The following is a 17,896-nucleotide window of genomic DNA, read 5'->3' on the forward strand; positions in this document are numbered from 1 at the left end:
ATATCTAAATTAGTGATAAGAGATAATCCTTCAGCAGTTTTCAAAGTCAAGATCATGATAAAAGTTTGCTCCTCTATTAAGTACAATCTTAATGATAAAGTTTGAAGTTTAGTCAGCAACAAATTGTTCTATAACATTAGGTTTGCTTCTCTAATTAGTAATTGCTTAGCTTGCTAAAGATTTTGATGGTGTTACAATGACACTATAAGAACTTGCATATGACATTTTAAAAAAAGAAAATCCAAAATTGCCAATTATGTTGGTGTTGTCTAGTTCTAGTATAGTTGATATTTTTCCATTCAAAGGTTGTTTGTTGACCTACTATTCTTCACAAACTTATTTCTCAATCCAAGTTTTTTGAATTGATAGTTGAGATTATTTTGAAAAATAACATCTAAGCTATTTTTTTTTTATCAGCGGAAGGCGTAACGACCATAATATATCATCATTTATTGATTAGTTATACTCGATCACTTATCTATTAGTTAAAGATGCATAATTTAACATTTTACATACACATAGCGATAGTTGAGAATAAACTCTATAACAAAGACATATAATAGCGGAACAACCATATTATATAATCACTTCGCTCTCAAGCCCTTGTCCATTATAACCAGAGCCAAAGAGGATTGAAAGCAACAAGATATCAAATATACAATCGATTATTTAAAAAAAAAAAAAATACTTTGTAGTTGGGATTATTTTGAGATAACCTATATGAATACCGAAAATTTCGAGAATGATACGATGGATATGCCAAGTTTACCCCCCATAGAGGCTCTTGTCTGCTAGGCAAAAAAGCACGAAAGCAACAGGAGATTGAAGTGGAGAGGAGGAGGAGAGAGAGAAGGAGAAGGTGCGCCAAAAGGGGAACCCCCAACCCCATGTACAGAATAACTTCCTTATCAGTCTTCTCTTTTCTCTATTTCTTTCTCTCTCTTCTCACTCTTTTTACCCCAACAAAGAAATTCAATTCAGTTGAAATTCAATTCAATTGAGACTCAACAAGATGCCTAGACCAGGCCCAAGACCATATGAGTGTGTTCGAAGAGCTTGGCATAGTGATAGACATCAACCCATCAGAGGTTCAATCATTCAACAGATTTTCAGGTTTCTGGGTTTTTCTTATTTTTTGTTTTCCATTGATAATTCAGCTCAATTTCTGTGAATTTTGGTTCGTTTTTTGTAATGCCCACCATGTGTTTGTTCAGAGTTGTCACTGAAGCTCATAGCTCTGTTACTAGAAAGAATAGAGAATGGCAAGAGAAGTTGCCTCGTGTTGTGCTAAAAGCTGAAGAAATTATGTATTCTAAAGCTAATTCTGAGGTATTTTTGTGTTTTTTATTTCTGGGTTTTTGTGGGTTTTGAGCATTTGTTTGGTTTTTTGAATTTTTGAGCTTATTGGGTGTACATTGTTTGATTGATTAGGCTGAGTATGTGGATCCTGAAACACTTTGGGAGCGCCTTAATGAAGCTATTGATACTATAATTAGAAGAGATGAAAGTACTGAAACTGGTCAATTTCTTCAGCCATGTATTGAAGGTATCAATTTTTTCTGAGTTTTGGTAAAAATTTGTTGTAGTTGGATCTCAATTTCTTGAAAAAGTTGTTTCTTTGAGGTATTTTGGTGATTTTTAGGTTGTGCATTGTAATGGGTATTAAAAATTTTGACGATTTTGTAGTGATTTTTGTTGTCAATTTCATTTGATTTTTAGCATCATGCAAAAGCTTAGGGTTAGGTTTTAGCTGAAGGGTTTATTTCTCTCTCATTTTTGGCAGTATGTTATCATAGGCTTGTCAGAGTGCCCAATTCATTATGTGATGAGGTGTGTATGGATAGCAGTAAGCAAAGATTAATCCTTCCCCGTGTAATTCTGTTGTTCAGCTGCCCTTGTTCTGGGATGTCATCCTGTTAGAGCATCACGTAGCCAGCGGAACAGTAATCCAAGGAGTTATCTCAACCCAAGATTCCAAGAACCTGCTCAGGCAGCTCCAGCCGTTCCCGATGAAACTAATTACCCCAGACCACCCCCTCAGCCACCAAACCTCGTGGGAAGTCCGTTGAGTATTTCAAGGTCAACAATGGGAAACCAGGCTAGTACATCTTCGCTTTCTAGCAGCCAAATGGCGCCCAATACTAGCTACATTGCTACTCACCCTAATCCCTATTCTCAATCCAGCTTCCCAAGACCTATGCCCTCTGTGGCTATTGAACCGAACTCCTTGTTGAATTTTGGTTCTATTTATCCATTGTACTATGGTAGTAATTTTCAAAATGTTGACCCCCAGATTGGGTTCCGGTCACCTCAAAGTTCAGATTCTAGGAATGTAATTGTTGGCACACCAGTGGGTTGGCATGGAACACAGCCTCCTTGTTTTACCAGCACGAGGAATCTATTACCTGGTGGGAGTGTAGAAACTGCAGCAGATAAAATTGGGCAAGAAAATTCAGTTGACAACCGTGGAAAGGCAGCTGAAATGGACTGTGATTTGTCTTTACGATTGGGTCCTTCCTGCCCTGGTCCAAGTGTGGAAAAAGGTCTTGGTCATCTGACCAGCGATGGTGGTTCAAGTAGTCATCGAGAGATCAGCATGTACTCTGAGCCATGTTCTAAGAATCTCGAGTTTTGTTTCTTCCCTAGGCAAAGTGGGAATGATCTCTCTGAATCACGTGAGAACAGACCGGAACAGGAGGGTCAGGTTCTTGAAAGAAATGCAATTCTAAGAAAGCGTAAAGCCCCAGATCATATTGAGTTAGACAATGAGCATGCTCAATGGCTTCCGGAGCTCCAACCTAACCAGTTTCATGGTCAATATAGATGGCCAGGTTTGTAACACATTTTTTGAATGAGTGAAATGCAATGAAATATTGTGGATGCAATGTCTAATTTTGTCTTGGCCCTGATGCTAACTTTTCCATATTACTGTTAGGTTGCTAATAGCAATGTTGCAAGTTAGCTAATAACTTTTAAAAGAACACTTTTATGTGAGTAATGTAATTGTGACTCAATATTGCAAGATAGGGCTGCTATTCCAACTAAGACTGTTAGATAAAAATGCCATAACTTAGATTCTATCTTTATGAAGATTGGCTAAAACGATAAGAGGGCCATATATTGACAAATGAAGATCTCTGGTTGGGAGGCAGGGGCGGAGGGAAGGGGTGGGGGGGGGGGGGGGGCTGGTGGAGGCCCGGCCTCCCCGGCCCAGATTTGCAGCCCATGTATTCAATGTTATGGCCCCCCTAAAATATTTACATATACTATTAAAGAGACATAAATTTTAGTAAATAAGGCTTGTTATGTTGGTTAAGGAGTGGTGTTTTTCATGAGGGAGTTGGGATCGAATCCTATCCCAAAATTTTTATTTTTAATTTTTATTTTTATTAAGGCTTTGTTTATTCAACTTGGGCATGGGTTTTTTTTTTTTAAATAAAGATTAATATATTTATATTATTTAATAAATTTGGCTAATTTTTTGTCAATTGAGTGGGACTTTAGGCTAATTGCTTACATTTAATATGAAATATCAAACTTTTAGGGTTATATGCTAGTTAATTTGATAATTATTGTTTTTGTATTGTTATCATGAAATCAAAAACACTAGATTTTTTTTTTTTTTATATAGAAAAGTTAACTAGAGATTGCGGTAAATTTTAGTGTTGAATCTTTATTGATGATTTTGCTATTATGAAAATTCATAGAGTAAAATTTAACTCTTTTTTTTTTTAGTAACAATAAAATATAGTATATTTTAATTTTTTCAATTATCTATTAATAGTCCGGCCCCCAGGACTTGAAAATCCTGGCTTCTCCCCTGTTGGGAGGTGCATGAATTGCCATACCATGACAGCTTCCCACCCAATGATACTGTGTTGAATTTCAAAGTTTTTGATTGAAAGTCTATGTGAAGGGATCATTTATGTTGCAAATATCCAACAATATTGGCGGTAATAGTGAAGATTCATCGACACCAGATGACAGCTAATGATTTGTTTTTCAGATGGCCCAATTGTATATTTTATTGAGTGTAAATATCTACCTTTGGCCACCCAAAAGGAAACTCCTTCAAGTTAGATGGTATTATGCAAAGTAATAGCTTGAAGCCAGTTAGTAATAGGATAAAGTTATTTAAAAGAAGTTGAGGAGCTCTTGATTTCAGGCTAGGCTAGAAATTCCAGTGGTAAGATTGCATATCTCAATTGTGTTTTTATGAGGCATTCTAAAGGTTTGTTGTCAAATTGTGGTAGGAGGTAGCATGAAAAATGTCAGTCCAAAGAACAAGAAATAGCAAAAAGTCATTTAAAATGATAATGTGCTATGAGTGAAGACTTTGAAACCTGTACAGGGGGGAGATCTCTTTAGGAGGAGTCATTTACAAATTTTAGAACTTCTCCACTGTTAGTGGACTCTTCATTTTGCACAGGTAAAGTTTAGAATGTGGTGAAGAACCCACTGCTCTTGCACGTTTTTGCAGAAAACAATTCACAAATGAAACTAGAGCTCCCTTGCACTAAGGAGAAATGCAACAAGGTCAATATTCTTCAATTTCTATTTCAGTTAATCATTTTTGGTGCTTTTTTGATAATTCTATCCTCAGAATTGTATTTTTGTTGTCTCTATTGCAGGTGATTGATGCTGTTTTTGTAGGATGTGAAGAAATTGTTATTAGCCAAAGCTATATTCCCGGACAAGCAGTTGTGCTATATTAAAAGAAGCAACAGCATAGCTTGCATTCAGTGAATCATTGGTACTTAACTGGTTATTTGCTCTGCTCATTCTAAGATCATACACTCCCAGCCCCTAATCACAGAAAGAGGGTGTGAGAGGGAGAGCTGTATGGAGAGAAAATTGTAAGTTTACTATCTGCACCTGGGCGTTGTGATAATCATGTATGTTGCTTAAGGAGTTTGAAATTTTGTACAATCGGCCCGTCCAGTATTTGACAGTACAAGGTTTTGTTGGCTGCATATCTAATTGTTGAATGGGCAGAGAGTTAAACAGAAGAAGAAAGAAGATGATTCCACTTTCTGGTCCAAGATCATAAGCTATGGTTCATGCTTGCCAAAGTATGCAGGGCAGGCAGCAAAATTTTGTTTAGCTGTTGAGACTAGTTCTTAGAGCATTATGCCAGACTACATTGTTGCAGTAACAGATGAGAATTGACAACATACTTGTGTCCTTGTATGTGGGAAAAATGCTGAAGAATTGACTGAATAAGCGGCTGTCATTGGTAAAGCTAAAGGATTGTCTTTCCCTGGCAAGCATTGCTTTCAATTACAGCAGAAACTGATACTTGCCAAACAACGATCCCCATTCGGCACAGTTTGTCAAATTTCGGATTCAATGACTCACTGTATATTTTGTAAGTCTCCACACGTTGTAATATGCCCTAAATTTCTAACAGGTTCGGCCATTAGCTGCATGGCTTTGGATGCATCTACTGATGTAGAGGTGGACTCTCTTTTAGAACAAAGGAGATAAGCATTCTGTTGCATTGCTACAGTATAATGTTTGTTGATAACATTCAATCATGTTATTTCAACATGAATATCATTTAACCCTATATATATCTCTGACATATAGAGGACTTATAGGTCATTATAGCTGTTGAATTTCGAGTCTAATTGTAGTAGAATGTCCTGTGTAGTGGCCCAAATATACTGTAATGGTCACAATCTGCTTCCAAAACATATGTTATCCAGGTCTATATATGTTAGCATGTTTTCTTGTTGCTTTAACGTCATCTTTGATGTACCATTGAGCTTTTCTGCCGGTTGTTCTACAGCTGCGTGTATTATTGTTGTGATGAACTTTCTTTGCATATCATGACTCTTACGACTGGATGATTCAGCGACATTGATTGTTTAATGTCGATTTGAGGATCCTAGTGGCCACCATCAACGGATAAACCGAACGGATTGGAGAGAATCATTTGAATTGTTACCCAACTATATTTTATGTATAATTGAAATTTAATAGGATTGTTTTGCTGAAGTACAATTAAGTAGCTGTTTACATCTTTGTCAACCAGCTAATTTGATGAGAACATCTCACATTAATTTATCCCTCGACGTAAAATATACCCCTAAAAGGATGTACAAGATCTTATCCTTATTTGAAGACTGATGCATGATTAAGGGATCTAGTGAGACAAGGTGAAGTGACAACTCGGTTATTTATAACATGGAGTTGAGAATTTTGTGGGGCATAAGAAAATGGCAAATTAGGCATGACAGTGACCTTAAAAATATGGTACCAGTAATTAACAACGGCATTTATTCCCATTGAATTGGGCCGAGCTAGTGTCTTTTGAAGCTCAATAACAATTAATGACATGGGCCTAGTGAAACATCAATTGCCTCTTAGGCCTCAGTAGATCCTAAATATTTGATTGGCATTATGGCATTGGACACTTAGGAAAAATTATACTAAGCTTCTATTTATGAATTTATCTTTAGACTTGGCAAAACCAACTTATACTTCATTTGTAACCCTTACTCTACCTAAAATTGGTTGACACAATTTGCCCTAATATGACCTAAACCAACTCGGCCCAAGTTACTGTTCCTATTGGTGAATTTTTTCTAAACCAACTCGACCCAAGTTACTGTTCCTATTGGTGAATTTTTTTTTTTTTTTAATTATTAAAACAAATATCTTAGCAATAGAACCGAAATGGACTAACTTGAATTTGAAATCAATCCGAACGAATCTTACTTTCTCCGAATCAACTCGATTCAAACGGTTCGATTGTTATCTTTATATATATCTTTGATTTCAGTATTAAATATTACACCTTTAAGAATGTGTTTAGTTCACAAACTATGAAAACTTTAGAATAAAGGATGAAACCAGGGTAATATGTAATTAGAACTTGATTTTTGGAGCAATAATGTGTGTTTAGTTCTTTCAGGAATAGACTTTTCTCTTATAAACTTGAAGGTTTTGCATGAGACAAACTTGTCCGTAATTTCTTAAACCATAACATACGTTAAAGTTTGATGTGTGAATTTACGATTGTGAAACTCCAAAATTTATTACTTTTTAATAGAAGCTTACCTGAAAGTGCACAAAGGACCCCACAAGTCAATAATTTTGGTACTTAATTATGTTTAATTACTATCATTACATATTATAAACTAATAAAAGGAAGACAAGACCATTCCATTAGTTGACAAAATAACCTAGAATAACAAAGAAAAAGGGGTAAGCAAAGAAAATGGGAAGAAGCTAAGAAAACATGTTATTAGAAAAAGGCATGAGAAGTCTCACATGGGTGAGTAGGTGAAACTTGAGCCGTGTGACATTTTCTACAAATATAAAAGAAAGTTCAAAATATATAAATAATGTACAATTTTCCATGGTAAACGCATTACAGTTGTAATTGTATTCTAAATTATATATGGAGCTCAATACTATGTGACAATTTTGTGGGTCTAAGATGGATTTCTACAATTATACCATGTGAAAGGATCCTTTTCAATGAACATACATGTTTACATGTTAAGGTTGTATTAACATTTTACTCAATATTAAAACAAGAATAAAAGTTTTTAATTCTTCCGTCGTCCCTATTTCATCCTGTAACATTTGATTACGATTCATTTAATATAAATCGCGCTAAGATAATGTATGTTGTAGAATTTGATTATGAGTCATTTTATAAACCGTGCTATGATTATGTATGAGAAATGATGTTATAATTATAGTGTAGTTATAAAAAATTAAAATATTACGAAAATTTTTAACAAAGAATAGAGAATGAGTGATTAAAGTTGAGGTAGGGTATTGTTTAACTTTATGAAACTTGAGTTTGAACTTGAATGATCATGGGATTAGGTCACTTCCAGCATTTGAGTTGGAGTGGAACCGATCTTAATTAGTGGGCTAGTTCCTAGTGGCTAGTAATTTTATTTAAGAAAAAGAGTTGTTGCATTCTTTTTAATTTTATATAAATAATTAGTTGTCAATTTCAATTCGTACATTGTGTAACATATCATATTATATAAATATATTCCTATAATCCTATGTATGGATAGTGGTGAGTGGTCCTAATGGATTGTTCAAGTTCTAACTATACTAAGGGTCTGTTGCTGAGCTGAGTTGAACTGAACTAATTGGAGCTGAAGTGAAATGAGTTGAAATGAATATTTTATGAGAGAAGGAAATTAGGAGGTGAACTGAACTGATTGGAGCTGAAGTGAACTGAACTGAAATTAAACTGAAAAGAACAGGCCCTAATTTTCTTCAGTTTAATTTAAGTTCAGTTCAGTTCAGCTTCAATCAATTCAGTTCAGTTCTTAATTTTCTTCTCTCATAAAATATTCATTTCATCTCTATTCAGTTCAGTTCAGTTCAATTCAGTTTCGTAAATCAGAACAGGCTCTTAGATGTTTTATGTTAATATTGTGAAATTAATATCATAAATTGAAAATAAATGAACAAAATTGTAAAATACGCAATTGCTTTGATCAAGATTCAACTCATTTCGATTCAAAAAAAAAAAAAAAAAAAAAAAAAAAAAGATTCAACTCATTTTGTTTGTTTTTGTTTAATCTAAAGCTAATAATGAGGACTTGAGGGTCATCCTTTTTTTTTCCCCCAATAATTTAAATTAAATAAACTAACTAGTACACCCTTTTAAAAAAAGTTTATTCGTTAGAATGTGTTGTAATTGGACAACAATGTCTAAAACAAGGTAAAATTTTGATTATCGGTACTCAAGTACAAGCATTTTTTTTTTTTTTTAATTTCCCCATGATTGCTTCTTGCTACTTAAGCTGTAATGTTGTATTACTACTTCTTTTGGCATTTTAATACTTTCCTCATTGGGCCTTTTACATTAATATTGTATACATAGATTACTGATATGTCTATTTTATATAGTAATTTACCCCTATCCATTGGTCATAATTAGGAGTATTTTTGGCTCGTTAGAGCCATTTTTATTATTAATGTGTGCTTTCTAATGTTTTCGTAGTTTTGGTAGCGTTTTGTAGGAAATTGCATATTTGGAGCATTTTTCTGGGATTATTTGGAGCTACTACGAGCATTGGAGGAGCACGACCATCTTTCATAGCCCAAGGCCGGTTAGAGTTATCAAACCGGTGATTAAGGGCTCGACTTGGAAGGAAACGAGGCATTGGATCGAGTAATTAAAGCCCCAAGGAGGAAATTAGCGTTTGGGCCAAGTTAATAGCCTAAACAGGAGTCCAAGGATGCCCAAGTATCACCGCCCGACCGGGCGCGTGTTCCTAAGTAAAGTTTAGGCGTCGTTTACTTCGTTTAAGCTTAGGATTTGTTACCTTTGTATAACTACGCTTTTGATAAGCGAGTTTAGTACGCTCTCTCTTCCCCTAATTACTATTCTCAGATTTTAGTTTAAGCTTTGAATTACTCTCCCTCTTGTTTCTCTCTCTACAACTCTTGGTTTAATTCAATTCATTATTTCCATTAATAATTTTGGTAACGATTTCTTCTCTTTTATTTTCAGTAATTTAATTTCTTTATTTCATCATGTCTTGTTTAATTGCTTTGATTAGTTTAGATTTGATTATGTGTGAGTAGCTTTAATTTATTTCTAGGGTTTGTGGGGATCCATAAATAATATGAAGGGGTAATCTATTATTGTTGATTGTCAATGCTTGATTAATTTCCTATTGATTGATTTAATGCTATGCAATTAGATTTGGCCAGATTTAATTTGTATGAGTTAAGCAATATTGATTCGAGATTTGAGATTCGAGAGATGAGAATTGATATTTAGGCTTAGTTTCAATAGGCAGGTTAATTTATAAATGGTTAAGTCAAGATTCGAGAGATGCGATTTAGTGCCGGTAGATTAATTCTGTGATTGTAATACGTTGATGCATTGATGAATAATTGTTTTGTTACCCCGGAATATTATTTATTGGTGAACCTATGCCATAGGTCTTTTATTTATTGATTCTCCATATTCTTAATCTTCGTAGTTTAATTCCCTTTTATAATAACAAATTGATTACTTAATAATTTAGACTACGTTAATTAATTAGGAATAAATTGACTTGTTTCCCCGTGATTCGACCCTTCTTCCCTATCTGCATAGTTAGAGGATTTAGGAATTATTTTTTATTAGGTGATACGACTTAAGCCTGTTAATTACAAAGTGGTTAATTATTATTTGTATTTTGAATTGACATATACTTTAGGTTATATAAATAAAAGAAATACTACCTATTACTCTATTAGGCTACTACGTTGAGGTTTTAACTTTTACCTGACTAGATAATTTAAAATTTATCAAACGCATAGCAAAGTTAGTGGATAGAAACACATCTTGAAAATTTTCCCTTTAACCCCCCCCCCTCCCTCTGCCCCTATGATCGAATGAGCTCTAGCTTTACTTAAAACTAAAATGAACTTAAGGTTTACTTAGGAAACTAGTCAAGACTTGCCTCTCATCGTATCATGTTCTAATCTCTTAAAGGCCAAGGACTCGTTAAGCATGCGAAGTTTACTACTAGTTATTACAAGTAATTTTCTTTGGTCCTTTATCACACATTCCAATCTTTTCATCATAGAATAGTTTAAAGCAAAATAAAATTTACATTATTTATATTGAATCGATCTGATAAACTCCCATTCAAAATTAACAATATTTTCGACAAATCATTAAAAAAAATTCTTCTTAATATGTAGTGTCTGTATTCTAATTTTGGGAGAAGAATATAGTGTTTAATTAGATAATTTTAAAAGGAGTTAAGCATAAGGTTGGTGATTATGTTTTATATTTTTTCACCGTTTGGTGATTATGTTATTTTTTTTCACCGTTTGGTGATTGGAGGGGGTAATTCTGACAAAAAAAATAAAAAGGAAGCAAAAACTTAATCACTTGTCAGATACATTGGGTTAAAAACTTAGTCACTTGTGGTTAACCAATAAGAAAAAAGCAAGTATTTAATTTTTTTTATTCACACGAGGCACGTCAATTGTGAAAATGACGGCTCTCTTATGAACTTTTCCCAAAATTTCCCCTTTTGGTGCAGTTCTTCCCCTTCCCCACGTTTTCCCTTTTTTTGTTTTTATTTTCTTTACTAGTTCTTCAAACTTCACTCTTAATGAGTTAATGGAAAGCTTGATTAAAGGTGTTCGACACTTCGAAAGGTAAATCTCTACTTCATCTCTTTGGTTTAGTCGTTCATAATTGCCTTAATTGTTGTGTACTAATTAGAGTCGAAAAATGTAGGGTTTAAATTTTGTCTAAAATTGTGGAATTCTTCCTGAATTAAGGGTCGAATTTGGTGTATGATGATAAAATTTCGTATTTTTACCTTTAGATTATTGTTGTAAGACTCTTGATTTGCTAATGCATGGTTATAATTGGGTGGGTATCTTGACTCTTAGTGTAATTGGAAGGAGTAGTGTGAAACAGAGTAATTATACTTAATTGAAAGAATTTAGTATTTAATGTCGAGTAAAGTGTATTTATGTGTTAATTTGTTTGTGAATTATATGAAAGTTGTTTTATTTTTCAATATGTGTTGATGTTAAACAATAGCTATTGTAGTTTTTAATTGAATGACAATTATTATATGTTGTAGATGTAGATGATCCCAATGGCACTTGTTGTTCGATTTGGTGGGGTGTGGAAACATACTCCTGATTTAGAGTATGTTGGTGGTGAAATGAAAATGTTTGATGAACTCCCTACTAATTTTAATGTGGATGGTATGAGGAAGATCATAGGTAGTTTAGGGTATAAAGACATTATTAAGATGCATTATTGTGATCCTACTAAAACAAAAAATACAGGCATTAGATTCTTAAGCTATGATGATGTTACCTTTGCAGGAAGTTTTCATCGCTTAAGCTCTTGTTGCAATGATGATAGCAATGGAGAAATTTTTTGGGTAGCCTTTTGGAATAGATAGGTGTTGGAATTATTTTGTATTTATACTTTTGTAATTTATTCCAAAGGCTAGTATTATATATTCAGCTTTTAAACTCATTTCAGGATTTCATATTGATAAGTGATTATGTTTTTGGGAAGGTGATTAAGTTTATGTTGGGTGACTAAGTTTTTTATGCTGAGTTCAAAACAGGTTAAAAGGTTTTCCGGTGAGTTAAGTGCTCGGTTTTTCTAACTCAATCACCAAAGGGTGAAAAAAAAAAACTTGATCACCAAAGGGTGAAAAAAACAAAAACTTGATCACCATTTGTATACTTAACTCATTTTAAAAGTTATAAATAAATTTTAGCATAGGGTTCTAAAGAATGTGCTAGGTTTGAAAAAGTTAATATTGTACATCATCATCCCACCAAAGTTATTTAAACCAATTAATGCTTTACAAAAGTCATTAGCTCATTGGATGAAGTCACAATTGCTTTTTTTAGTAGGTTCTTTTTTAATAATCTTGGATGATCAGTTACAAAATGTCAAAATAGTTTAAGAAGTGGTTGTAAAGAATTCATCATCCAATCAACATTTTAATGGCCCAGCAATTAACTAATAATGGTGGAGTTAAAAGAGTTTGTCCACTGATTATACAAGATTAAATTACTTTATTTCAAATATTTATAAATTATCGTATACTTTATTAACCATGATTGATATTTTTGAAATTGATTTTTAAAAATCAATTAACATTAAGATTATATACTACTTATTTGATGTTGTTATATAATATTGTCAAAATTAATAATTAAAAGTTAGTCTTATAAAATATTGATGACAAACATTTGAAAATGATGGAAGAGAGTATCATCATTTCAAAGTTTCAAATTACACTTTTCAAACTAAGATATATTATATAGCGCTAAGCTACATTAAGATTCATGTAAAAAGTTTTTTGACATTATGTTGATAGTTCTCCAAAAATATGTTACTTTCAACTTTCGTTTTTGAGTTTGCTTTGATAACGTACGTAATTTTTGTGTAGTTAAGACTTCTTTAGCCATATTTCTATTGTACTCACTCCCTTTTTTTTTTTTGGTCAATTATAAGTTAATTTTCTAGTGGCTTTCTCTAAAGTGTTGTACATCGATCATAACTTGTTGTAAGCTTGTAACAAGGGTACAAGACCTAACTAACTAGATGTCGATATGACCTGAAAGAGCACCTTCTAAAATACTACAACATGACAATTTTAATCAATTTACGCTTGTAAGATTGTATTTTATAACTTATTTGCTAATGACATTTAAGTGAACTAAGCTAAAACTATGCATATTATGAATTGAGCTAATGAAAATTAAGGGGTAATACTACGAGCCATATAATTATGTGCATGCAATCAGTTTGGTGTATACGTTTTCGAATATTGATGATTTAAATTTTAAACTAACAACTCTGATAAATCAAATCAATATAATAAATTAACGTTTACGCTCTTGAAATTTAATCTCATAATGAGAAGAAAAATATATTTATGCCGAATAAATGTACCATAAAACAAAAGCTGATGGATGAAAAATCAGCCCTTATTACACAAAGAAGTACCAAAAATATATATAGACCATAACATGATCAAAAATTAATTCGTTAATAACAAACTAAATTAAAAAAAAAAAGGGGGATCCGTAAATAAATAATAACACCCAAAAACATGTAAAAATAATGCAACAAAAATCATCTCTAGAACATCAAAGCCGCAACACCAACAGACAATAAGCTCAACATGCTAACACCGGTAGAGGCGGCGAAGTTGCCGGGAGGGGATGAACTTCCTGGACCATCGGCGGCGGGTGAACCGGCGGCGGGGGCGGTGGGACTTCCAGATGGGATGGTCCCGGTGGTGGGACCTTCGGCGGGGGTGGCTGCACCACCGGAGGGGGCGGCGGCGCCACCAGCAGGGGCGGGTGAAGAGGCGGGAGAGCCAGTGGGTCCGGTGACGGTCACTGCGAGTTTCTGACCGCTGTTGCAGTGGGTGGGGATGGTGCAAAGGAAGTAGTGGGTTCCGGCGGTGGTGAGGGTGATGTTGGCGGGGCCGGTGCTATGAACGGCACCAATGGTCCTAGATGTGCTGCATCCATCATAGTTTGCCTTGCTCACTTCGGCTACGGTGTGGGCCCCAGTTGCGAAATTGAACACTGCATAAATAATGTAATGTTAGAAATTGAGATACAATATGAAGTTCGAAGTATTATATATGATACCGATATATGTTAGTAAAGTTGGTGGATGAACGACATATTTTACTCAAAAAGAAAACTTGTTATATAAAACAATGTGTTTAAGGAACTCACATTTTGAATTAGTTAGATAAAAGTTTCAACTTTTGAGGCGGTCAAGTTTATCGGTTCAAATCGTTTCTAGAAGATGTACAAATGACATAATGTAACACCTAACACGTACAAACCGACTTTAGACTATCCAGATAAGGGCATGCAAATTTGTCAACAAACATTAGGCATTTTTGTACAACAATCATATAGCTTTAGAAATCTTTTGTTTGATGTACAACACACTTTGTTCCAAAAGCTTGGTGCTAAAATAATGCACTATCGATCACACCACATGTTTTTCTTCAAAAAACAGTAAATGAGAAAGTATAAAGAATAAAGCCAAAAGATAAAAATGGTCCAATATGGAGTTCCATGCATACTATGCAACTAAATATGACGCTCCATTATTGATATTTATTTCTCATGTGCATTATAAATTATTAATCAAAAAACATTTCTCCTGTTTTTTGCAGTACTAAAATAATTACTCGTTTATTTTTATTATCACAAATGTTAATATTGACATTGTTAACGAATCTTTACCACTTTTATAGTTTATAATTACTATTACCTTTATCTTTTGTTTTCTTAAAAGTCTTTAATTCAAAGTCTAGATCTTATAAAAGATGCCTTAACAAATTATTACTAATCCCAATCTTAACTAATCATAAATAGTGAAAGAAATTAAAATATTAAAAATTCAATTTAAATCAAGATCCAAAAATCCATTAAAAAAATCATGTAACCACTCCCTCATCCCACAATATTTGTAGTTTACCTACTTCACAATCTCATTGATTACGAAGTAGGCATCCATACATACATACATAATACCACCTCAGCAAATAATATTATGAGACGGATGGAGTACTAATAAAGACAGTTAACTAACACGAAGAATACGTACCAAGAACATCACCAACGGCGAAGGTTTCACCATTAGCCCAAGTAGTGTAAATAGAAGGAGAACTTGGGATAGTCCAACCAGTATTACCACCAACTGTGTGTGTTGCAGCTGAACAAAGTTCAGAAACTCCAGCAATCATAAAAAGTGCAAGTAACAAAGATGATTTGTATCCTGCCATTTTTTCGAGTTGTTGTTGTTGTTGTTGTTGTTGTTGTTGTTGTGTTCTTCAAATGAATTAGTCGCCCCTGCTCTAAGTTTTCTATAAACTTTGAGGTGTTTTTAGAAAGTATTAGAGCAAGAAATAATGGGATGAAGTTAGATGTGTGTTATTTCTGGTATTTATAACAAAAAATTCTTAGTCTAACAAAAAGTAGAGAGCCGTGTTTTTTTTTTTTTTTTAAGTTGGAGAATTTTTTGGTGGCTGAGCCGTTGGATGTTTGACACGTGTTTCTGGATTAGTTGATTTATTTATTTATTTTTGGGAGGATTAGGAGAACCAAACTGTGAAGAGGTCAACTTTTTGTTTGTTTTTGGTTTGAGTTGGTTTTTTGGGCTGTCAAATGTTCAATATTATTTTAGTTAAAAATGGTGGAAGACAAAATAATAATGATAATAATAATAAGGATTTTAATTATTGGCTAGATCTGGTTAGGTATTTGGATCTTAAATTAATTGATCATGAATTATTAATAAGTGAATGTATAATATATAGGTCTAATTTTATGTTAAGTGAGATTTCAAATTCTAAGCTAGTTTTAATTAGGTATGTTTGAATTCAAATCTTAATTAAGGACTTAAATCATGAGCGATTTTTTATTATTTTTTTTATTTTTTTTTTAGAATTTGGATATTTAATTCAGATTAATGTGTAACATACTTGTTGCCTATGGGGTTGTCTGGTTAGACACGAGAAATTAAATTATTTATTATGAAGAAACTGCTCTATTTATAATATTTTTTATAATTAGTGTAATTATTTATTCCATACTAGTCTTACCCTAATATAAAGTACAATTGTAATTAAAATCGATACATTTGTATTCAATTCTTATGGAGCGAATAGTGTTTGGTTGAACATGAAAATTATGCAATTCAACTTACTTAGAAGGACACAAGTAGACAACTAACTTGCTCCAATTTAAGTACTCCCTCCGTCCCCGAAAGAACGACCCATTTGGCCTAATTTTAGTCCCAAAAAGAATGATCCATTTGCATTAAAACACCCACCAATTTGCAACAATATTTGTGCAAAATTAGCTTCTCCATATAAAAATTTGATTTTCCAAGTAATTTTATTACTTTCTCTCTCTATTTTTTACAAACCCCATGTAAATTTATCTTTTCAATATACTTTTACTTCTTTTTATTTAACTTTCTTAATACCCGGGTAATCAACCCAAATGGGTCGTTCTTTCGGGGACGGAGGGAGTAGTATTGTCAACTAGATAATGTACACTCTTTTTTTTTTTCAAAATAATAGTCTCATTTCAGCCTAGTCTTGTTCACTTTTTAATCAATCAAACTTTAATATTTTGTAATTTACTTCTAAATAATCAAATACATTATTTTTTATCCATTCTTTATAAAACGTGTCTAAAAGACAAAGAAGACTTTTATTTGGTAGCAAAAGTAAACTAATTTCACTCACTTACCATGATTTTGAGTGTCAACCAAACAACCACGAAGTCCAAAAAAATGTTATTTTGCTTAGATGTCGTTATATATTCTATTAAAGCCTCGCGTCAGGTCTAATACTAGCATAAATAACAGAAAATAACCGGGAGCAGACATGACAGAGGTCCAACATAAATCAAAATTATTATTCTATGTATGTAAAGTCTAGATAAAATTAGATCAGATTAAGATTATTATAAGACGTAGTAATTAATGTAAGGCGACAATGACAATGATGATGCATTAAATGATGTTATAAGATATAGGGAGACGTAGATGAAAAATAAATAATTAAGGGAATGATGGGGTGCATATTTGGCGGCGTGTACCCGTGTTAATGGGGACATTAGAAGCAAAGAGGAAAGAGAGGTCTTAAAATTGAAGGGTATGTATCAAATTATGTAGCTTTCTTTATCAAGTCTCAAAAAACAACATAGCTAGTAAGATTATAAGAATTTTGTGTACACATGCAATTAGCCGTGTTGAAGAGTTTGGTCTCGTTTCCACCTAACCTATTTTTTTATTTTTTTTATTTTTTTTGTCCTTTTACTTCTTCTTAATTGTGAATTGTGATTGCTTTCCGACTTACTAATCTCTTTTATTGACCAAGCAATGACTTATTAAGTACGGAGTTAATTACAATTACAACATATTGGACGTAGAAAAATGCGTAATGATATTTATAACTAGAAGGTTGACAAATTCGTATTGAAAAAGTTTTAGACTATAGTATTATAACGAACATGATTTTGACATAAAAACAAATTTAATTTGTTAGCTTTTAAGGAATAATGAAAGATTATTCTTAAGCTATACATTTCATAACATAAGCTGCAATAACAAAATAAAATAACATGACGATGTTTTATCATTCTTTTATGGAAAATGATCGACAAGTACGGAGTACATAAAGTTCTAAAATTAATATCAATTTAAAAAATGAATTAAATTTTTATTTGTAATCATAAGAACTGTAAATATCATTATCCTTCTTTTTTACATGATTGTTGAAAAAATTGGTGTAATTAGTAAGTGGTAAATGCTAATATGATTTGGGCCAAGACGCGCGATCAATTGTTTTATGAGTCATTGTCAGATCAACCA

The 17,896-nt window shown here is 33.0% G+C and overlaps 2 protein-coding genes across 3 annotated transcripts; one reads left to right on the forward strand and one right to left on the reverse strand.

The window, feature by feature from the left end:
- Positions 1–827: 827 nt before the first annotated feature.
- On the forward strand, positions 828–5,754 carry LOC145579791 (uncharacterized). 2 transcript variants are annotated; one of them, XR_014099199.1, is made up of 6 exons: positions 828–1,113; positions 1,215–1,329; positions 1,432–1,546; positions 1,890–2,831; positions 4,254–4,536; positions 4,632–4,717. XR_014099199.1 is itself a non-coding variant. In XM_081637045.1 (6 exons), exons 1-6 carry the CDS (start codon positions 1,013–1,015, stop codon positions 4,713–4,715), a joined length of 1,413 nt encoding a protein of 470 aa, XP_081493171.1. In that variant the 5' UTR covers positions 828–1,012; the 3' UTR covers positions 4,716–5,754. The 2 variants fall into 2 exon arrangements, 1 of the variants encoding a protein (XP_081493171.1); XM_081637045.1 differs by having other exon boundaries at positions 4,481–4,536; positions 4,632–5,754.
- A 7,644-nt stretch (positions 5,755–13,398) lies between these two features.
- On the reverse strand, positions 13,399–15,435 carry LOC145578482 (umecyanin-like). The gene is made up of 2 exons (XM_081635789.1): positions 15,119–15,435; positions 13,399–14,076 (listed from the first exon to the last, which is right to left on the reverse strand). Exons 1-2 carry the CDS (start codon positions 15,294–15,296, stop codon positions 13,622–13,624), a joined length of 633 nt encoding a protein of 210 aa, XP_081491915.1. The 5' UTR covers positions 15,297–15,435; the 3' UTR covers positions 13,399–13,621.
- Between the last annotated feature and the right edge of the window lie 2,461 nt (positions 15,436–17,896).

This window comes from Chenopodium album, chromosome 14, assembly GCF_948465745.1.
Source record: "Chenopodium album chromosome 14, dcCheAlbu1.1, whole genome shotgun sequence".
Taxonomy (NCBI): domain Eukaryota; kingdom Viridiplantae; phylum Streptophyta; class Magnoliopsida; order Caryophyllales; family Amaranthaceae; genus Chenopodium; species Chenopodium album.